The 7,306-nt window shown below is 41.9% G+C and overlaps 1 protein-coding gene across 4 annotated transcripts in view; it reads left to right on the forward strand.

Moving 5' to 3' along the window:
- The first annotated feature begins 128 nt into the window (after window positions 1-128).
- Window positions 129-7,306, forward strand: part of CLEC16A (C-type lectin domain family 16, member A) — a 92,991-nt gene continuing 85,813 nt past the window's right edge. For all 4 annotated transcript variants that reach the window (XR_775084.1, XM_010578449.1, XM_010578450.1 and 1 more), the window contains exon 1: window positions 129-290. Coding sequence is in view for 3 of the 4 variants with exons in the window: in XM_010578449.1 (XP_010576751.1) it covers window positions 211-290 (80 nt within the window). In the remaining variant the exon portion in view is untranslated. The remainder of the gene's footprint in view (window positions 291-7,306) is intronic.

The raw sequence follows: 7,306 nt of genomic DNA on the forward strand, positions 1-7,306 counted from the left end.
GGGGGGGGGGGGGGGGGGAGCCTCCCTTCCCAGCGTGCCCCGGCCGCGCATGCGCCTTGGCGCTTGTGTGCGCCGGTGGCCGCGGCTGTCGGGGCTCCTTCTCGGTCTCCGCCCGCCCGGGCGCCGCTCGCTCCTCGCCCGCCCGTCCCCGCGGGGCTATGAAGCCCTAGAGCCCCCCTCCCCGGGCCGTAGCAGCCGTTCGCCGCCAGCATGTTCGGGCGCTCCCGGAGCTGGGTGGGCGGCGGGCACGGGAAGGCCGCCCGCAGCATCCACTCCTTGGACCACCTCAAGTAAGCGCGGAGCCGGCCGCGGGCTCGGGGGCAGCCGTGAGGGGAAAGAGAGCCGGGGGGGTGGGGCTGGGGTCTGTCGCGGGCAGCCGTGCTGCGGTCGGCTCTCCCAGGTTGTGAGGAGACTCGGAGGGTACGAGCCGGCGCGGGGGCCGGTAGGCGGACGGGCTCCGTCTGCGGAGCTGCTCGGGGTAGGGTTTTCTCTCGGAGGGGGCTGCGGAGCGGGGCCGGGGCGGCTCGGAGGGAGAGGGGGTGAGGAGGGGGGCGGCTCGGCAGGCGCCGCTCGCCGGTCGCTCGCCCTCTCCTCGCTTTGGCGCAGCTCTCCCGAGCCGAAAGCTCCCGGAGCGATTCGGCAGCGGCGAAGGAGGCTCTGTGTGCGGTGTGGGTCGGTGTCTTTCTCACGGAAATCTGCCTCTTCCTTCCAAAATGTCTTCAGGGCAGACGCAGTTCCCTGATGTCATGTCACACTCATGGCTGCGATACGTGTTTGTTTCATTTTTAATAATGTCACAGACTCATTCAGTGGAGTAGAGTGGAAGGGGTGATAAAGACAAGAAATACCACATTCCTATTGAGGGACAACTTTGCTTCCTGGTAGTAGTGGCTAATTCGGGCAAGCGAGGAGCCTGGTCCCAGCCTGTAAACAGTGTACACCTCTTGAGGCGTGTCTGTGAGGATCTCAGTAGTCGGCAGTGTTTCATGGTAGTCGGGATGGTGGTTTTGCAGGTCCAGGGGATGTACCCTGGTTAGACGGCTCAGCAGCTGGCACAAAAGTAAAGCTGTTGAGCTTGAGAATTGTAACAGTAGTCTCCGGAGTCGGATATCCTTGCATTACTGCTGACTGCGGAAGGTGGAATGTTTTTTTTCTAGCTCTGAAACTGAAGAGTTGGACGGATGGCAAGGGATAAAACAATTTTAAATTCTCTGTTCTAAGGGTTCTGCTATTGCGAGAAAAATGAGATCCACTGTTACAGCTTCTCTTTCTACTGAAAAAGAAAAGGAGGTCATTAAGAGGGGGGAAGCATTTTCTAAGTGAAATCACTGTGAATACATAGCTCATTGAGAAATAAGTGGCTGGTAGTTTTCAATGATTAGTCAGATTACAAGGAGGACATGAATGGAATCTGACAGTCATGAGCAGGATGCACTTATACAAGATTTTGATCTTGCGATTACTTTATCAAGATGACTTATGGATTCTGGTCCTTGTCTCTAAACTGGAAAAGTGTCAAAAAACAGCAAGACTAATGGGAATGCGTTACTTTTTACCAAAGACAGGGAAATCAAGTCTGTAAATACAAAACTGATGAGGTAGTAGTACTGTAGAAAGTAATTTTGGAAGCATAGTAGGTCGAACTAGTTAGTTTACGTGATCTGGCACTGCAGGAAAAAGGGTAAAAGTCATGCTCAGATATAAACATAGGAACGTTCTATTTAACATACAAGGGGTGGTTGTTGGGTACTACTCAGCACTTGTGGAGCTTTAGTTCTATCTGGTTTTGATATTACACTTGAAGGTAGAGCAAGAATGCTGGTGCATGACGAAATTTGAAGGAACCAAGTTTAAGTTTAGAACAAGGCTGGCAAGAGGGAGACTTTAGGATGTTAAAATATTTCAGGCAAGAAAAATATCATCGTATGTTCTCTTGGGGCCACAGAGGGTAGAAAAAGTGATACCCTGTTTGATTTGCAGCAAAAGGGAATTAGGCTGTAAGAGTTGTGGCTTGTGCTTGACTTCTTATCTGAGAATTGAAGTATATAGTCCTCTACTAAAATACTAGCTTTGGTTTGTTTGCTATTTTGCATGCGATTTCTTTAATTATGAAATCTAAAATGGTAGTATGTAAAGGACAGCCAAGACCTTTTATATGTTTAGGCTTTGTATATTTTAAGTGGTTTTTTAGCTAGGCTGTATGAATTTCAGTTTCTAGAGCTACCTAGTGGTAAAATGAAATTTAGGGCTTTTCCAAGGTAGCAGTTGAAGCAGGTAAAGCAACAAAAGGAAAAAGGGGCAAAGAACCTTCGTTTCAAGGTCGTGAAAGAAAGTCAGTCTTGATAAGCTCACCATCTTGTGAGCTGTCTGCATTCTCATCTTTTCAACTCATTAAAACCCCACGTTGTGTTCCATGTGAATGAGTTGAGTACGGCGCACCAACCGTGCTATTACAGACTAGCTTGCCCTATAAAAGGTATATTAGGCCATGTTACAAGAGTGAAATTAGCCTGGGTTATCCTTACGGGAATATTTTTATTTTTTAACATGCGTAATGTAGAGTTTAGTCTAAATTGTAAACAATACACCTGTGTAGTAATACTGAGAGAATTACTGCTTTTTGTCAGTAAATGTTGGATCTGGAACTTCCTTTCCCATCAACTTTAATGCAGTTTGTTTGAGGCTTGCTTTTGAAATTTTACTATTCAGTCTTTCTGCAAACGTGCCGTAGAATGGATTGGCTAAAGGAAAATTGTGAGGCTGTTTGCATTAAGTGTTTTGATACAGTCTCTTTGTTTAGTGAAAACAGTTAACAGTTTAATCCAGCTTTCTAATACCTTACTGAATTGCAATCTAGAGAGGCTGTGAAATAGTACTATGTGCTGCCCGAGTGCTTCTGACTTACTTTTCAGAGAACTTGATATTTTTGTGCCCTTTGGTTAGTAATTGAGGGAATGTCAATAACTTAATAAAAGGAGAAAGCCTAAATATTCTGGAAACAGGAACAATGTTACTGATTGCTTGTGAAAAGTGGTCTGAAATGACTTGTTTACCTTTGCATGAAATTGTGTGTGAAACAAGGCCAGAATCCACTTCTTAAGGGTGGCATCCAGCAGTTTAAAATGCGGCTTTTTTTTATTCCCTTTGTATAGTCCTCTGCTCTGTTTATTATATGATTCCAGTTCTAAAAGCAAATAAATTTAGGCTGTTTTAGGCAACAGTCTGTCTTGCTACACAAACTTGAAGTTAGTACTTTCTCACAAGCTGCATGTTCTTCTCTTTCTTTGTGGCCTACCTTTACATGTAAGCCAGGCATTCTTGTGTAGGTCAGAGTTTCTTACAGTTCTGTCCAGCTGCTGACTGTGATAGTCACTGTACTCTGCTTCTGAAGCTCCTCACCTTAGGAGCTGTGACCTGTGGTTAAAGTACCAAAAGTCTTTCATATTGCCCAGTTGAGGATAGTCTAACCTTAGCAGGTGCATCGTCAGAACTTGAAAGCATAACTGTATCTTTTTTTCCCCATCTGTCTACAAACTTTGACTTTGCATTGGAAGGGATGAAGAGGATTGATGTCATTTTTCCCAGTATTTAACTGGTGATATCTTAACCATTTCTGAAGAGTTCCTCTGATATCTCTGGTGTTCCTGCTAAAGTGAAAGGTTTTGGAACTTAAGCGTAGTATCTTTGTTTCTAGATGCAAATTTTTTTCCTACTTTTCTAAGAGGTATTTTACAAAGCCCTATTGTTACCTTCAAGTATGTTTCCCATTGTTGCTTCCACACTTGGTATTTTAATTGCATACTGATTGCACAAAAGGTTTTATACCATTAGGGTTGGGTGCTGAACATTTCTCATGACTTGGTCAGATGCAGTGTCCATAAACATGTATGGTTGAAGACTTGTTTCACAGCTGATTCATTTCCTGAAGTACTGTCCATGCTATACATTGAGTTTCCTCTATGAGAACAGTATGTAATTACATAGTTACAGGCAGGATGAAGAAGCAAGCATGTTATGGTTAAGTCTGGGGTTTTAATATTTGAGTGCTTTACTTCCTTCCTAAACTCTTATCTGGTTTAGTGTATTTTTGTAAGCAGTAAGTAGAAAAGTCATTAATACACACTTTCTATATTCATGAGTTATGATGTTATCCCTTTGAGCATAGTTTGTACCAGAAAAATGTTCAGAATTTTGTCAAGTTGCTGGCAAAATGTCCCACTGATTTCGATGGTTTCAGGTGCTTCGACACTTCCTGCATGGTGGAGTTTTGTTAGGTTTTTGTTTGTCTCTACATCTGAAGACTGTGTTCAAACAGAGATGACAAAAACCTCCTCTTTGAGGGTTCAGCATTTTGGAGCACAAACTTGACCCCTTTGTAATCAGCATTTCAAGATAGGCTTTGAGGATTTATGTAAATGTAAGAATACCGGTTTTGTGTGATACTTTGTATTCTCATGATATGGTATGTTACATGCCTGGTAAGAGAAACAAGTATGTGTGTGCTTTCTCATGCATTTTCAAGTAAGTAGATAAAGGAATAGCTTGAAAGTAAAGCCCTAAGTGCATCATTGTGTTAGCAAATCAAGGAACTTTGTAGTAATGTTGATATTAAGTAAATTAATTTGGAGTTACTGTATTCCTGACTATTAAATGTTTCTTGCTTTTTGCATCTGTAATGCTCTATGTTCCATAGACTCCCAAGGTGAGGTAATAGCATGTAAGTCTTCCCACTGCTTCCCATTCCCAGAGTTCTGCTGTGGAAGTAAACTTTATTCCCAAGTTTGCATAATGTAACTTAATGAGGAATATATGTTCACAGATGCAATAATTTATATATGACTTCAAATAAATAGAGTAAAATATGTGAAGTAGTGTAGTGTTAATTACTCTCTTTAACTTTCTCAGGAAAAAATACTTACTATACAGATTGCTGTATTGGGTCTGGCTGAGATGGAGTTAATTCTCCCCATAGCAGCCCTCGTAGTGCTGTGCTCTGCATCAGTAGCTAGAAGGGTGTTGATAACACACCAGTGTTTTGGCTACTGCTGAGCAGTGCTGGCACAGCATCAAGGCTGTCTCTCCAACATTTTTGCACACACACACACACACACACACACCCCCCCCAATGGCAGGCTGGGGCTGGGCAAGATCTTGGGAGGGGACATAGCCAGGACAGCTGACCTAAACCAACCAAACAGATATTCCATACCATATGACATCAGCTCAGATATAAAAGCTAAGTAAAGGGAGACAGAAGGGGGGCATTTTCATCTTCCAGAGCAACCACTACACGTGCTGAATCCTTGCTTCCCAGGAAGCCTTCTGTCACTGTTCCATTAACTGGTGCATGCTCATTTTTTTGCTCTGTCTTTTGATTCACTGTCCTGGTAATACATAAAGTGCCATAACAGGAAATTTTTGCAGGGCTTGTGTGCCATGTGCTTTTTCAGAAAGCCCTGGGAATTCTCACAGGTAGTCAGACTTAAGCTCTCACATCTTCACTGTAAGCTGTCACACTGTCAGTCTCCATAGAAGGAATCTTGAACCGTGATTTTCAGATTAGTTGAAGAGGATTTGCAGGCGCTTTTTGACTTGAGATTTGGTGACTTCTGTTATGGTACGGCACATGACCAGGCAGTTACAACTGTAGGAGATGGCTATGAATCAACTTTTTCTAGAATGGCTTCAATCTGAGCAGTTTCTGTTCTGGATTTGGAAAACGAGTATTGATTTATGAGGGGAAAAAAACAGTGTGAAGAGGGAGAGAAAATTTTTTACTGAAGATTATGAAAAGCCAATCTTTTTCACCTTCCTGCCATCTCTTCCCTTTTTCTTCTTCTTTCTTCTGCTGTCTGGTAGGTTAACCTTAATATGATGTAGGCTTTATCACATTGCTGATTTGGGCGGGGGTGAAGGGAGCATGTGGTACATCAAGTTTGTTAAAACTGTGAACTTCTGAGAGTTGTTCACCTCTCAGTGTCCTTGTGCAGTACTCAACACAGTAAAATTGTTATTTGATGATTAACCAATATCAAGATCAGCAAGCATATAGCATCTTACCATAACAGTGTAATAAACTTCTCTGAAATAGCTTCTGCTTCCTGCATGGCTTATGAGGATGAACTATGTCTTGCAACAAGTCCTGTGAAGCTCTGGCCAACTGAGTGGCAGCTCAGTGGTTGAAGAAGATTCCCCAAACCAAATTTTAAGTAAACTGGAAATATGATTTTTTTTTTTTTAAATTTAATTCAAGCATGAAAAGGTTCTGAGACTAGGTAATATCTTGTTTTGTCTTTGTAAGTCTGATAAATGGTTGGAACAGCCTGATATGTGTATTCAGTTAAATGGCATTTTAGTCTCCAGCTGCATGTTTGCCCTGTGCACTGATTCAGTGTCTTAGTGTAGATAAAATTGATGGGAATATTGTTTTCTGAAATGTGATTTCAAATCTGGTTTTGACCTAAACTTCTGAAACTTACTTTAAACCAGTTACACCAAAATTTTGTTTTAGAAATGCATGGCGTTTCCTGGAACCCTCCAGTAGCTTGGCAAAATTGGTATTTTTATCTTTTACGTAATAGCTGCTTGAGGTCTTTGGGTCTGTTGCTTAAAATTGGCTTCTTGAGCTTTTAACCTCCTGCGTTGTACTAATAAGATTCCTAAAATTCCAACCTGAATCACAGAACAAACTTTCGTGACATCCAAAAGCAATAATGATAGGCTGCCCCAGAGTCAGGACATGCAGGCTATTTTCCCAAAAATAGATACTGGGAGTTTAGATTAACTCCACTTTTAATGGGAAGGTTGTTAGTATGGAAAATCTGTCTTCCTTCCCAAACACTAGTGAGTATATTGCCCAGATAATCCTGAATGCTCAGGTGTTACTTCTGGTTTGCAATAGATTGCAGTATAGCAATATATGATCTGTGTTTAGTAATCTAAACTCTTGCAGTTTTAAAATGACATGAAATTTCTCTGATTATATTTTTTATTTAATTACTTTCATAATTGTGCACCTTTCTTACATCCATCCTTTTTCTTTATTACTATATAAAAGAAAAAACAAAACAAAACAATGGAGAAAAGCAATGGTGATTCTTGTGCTTTTATTAGAATTTGCCCCGTCCCCTGCCCCCCCTTTTTTTTTTTTTTTTTTTTTTTTTTTAGGACAAAGGGAAGTAATCTTTGATGTAATATCTTATTTTGGAAGAAAGAGAAACATGCTTCCTTGACTGAGTAAAATTCTGAGACTTTAAATACAGCCTTTCAAATTTTATTTAGCTTCCTCTCACCTGTGTAATAGAGA

The sequence above is a fragment of the Haliaeetus leucocephalus genome, unplaced genomic scaffold, assembly GCF_000737465.1.
Source record: "Haliaeetus leucocephalus isolate CR32 unplaced genomic scaffold, Haliaeetus_leucocephalus-4.0 Scaffold636, whole genome shotgun sequence".
In the NCBI taxonomy this organism is placed as follows: Eukaryota; Metazoa; Chordata; class Aves; order Accipitriformes; family Accipitridae; genus Haliaeetus; species Haliaeetus leucocephalus.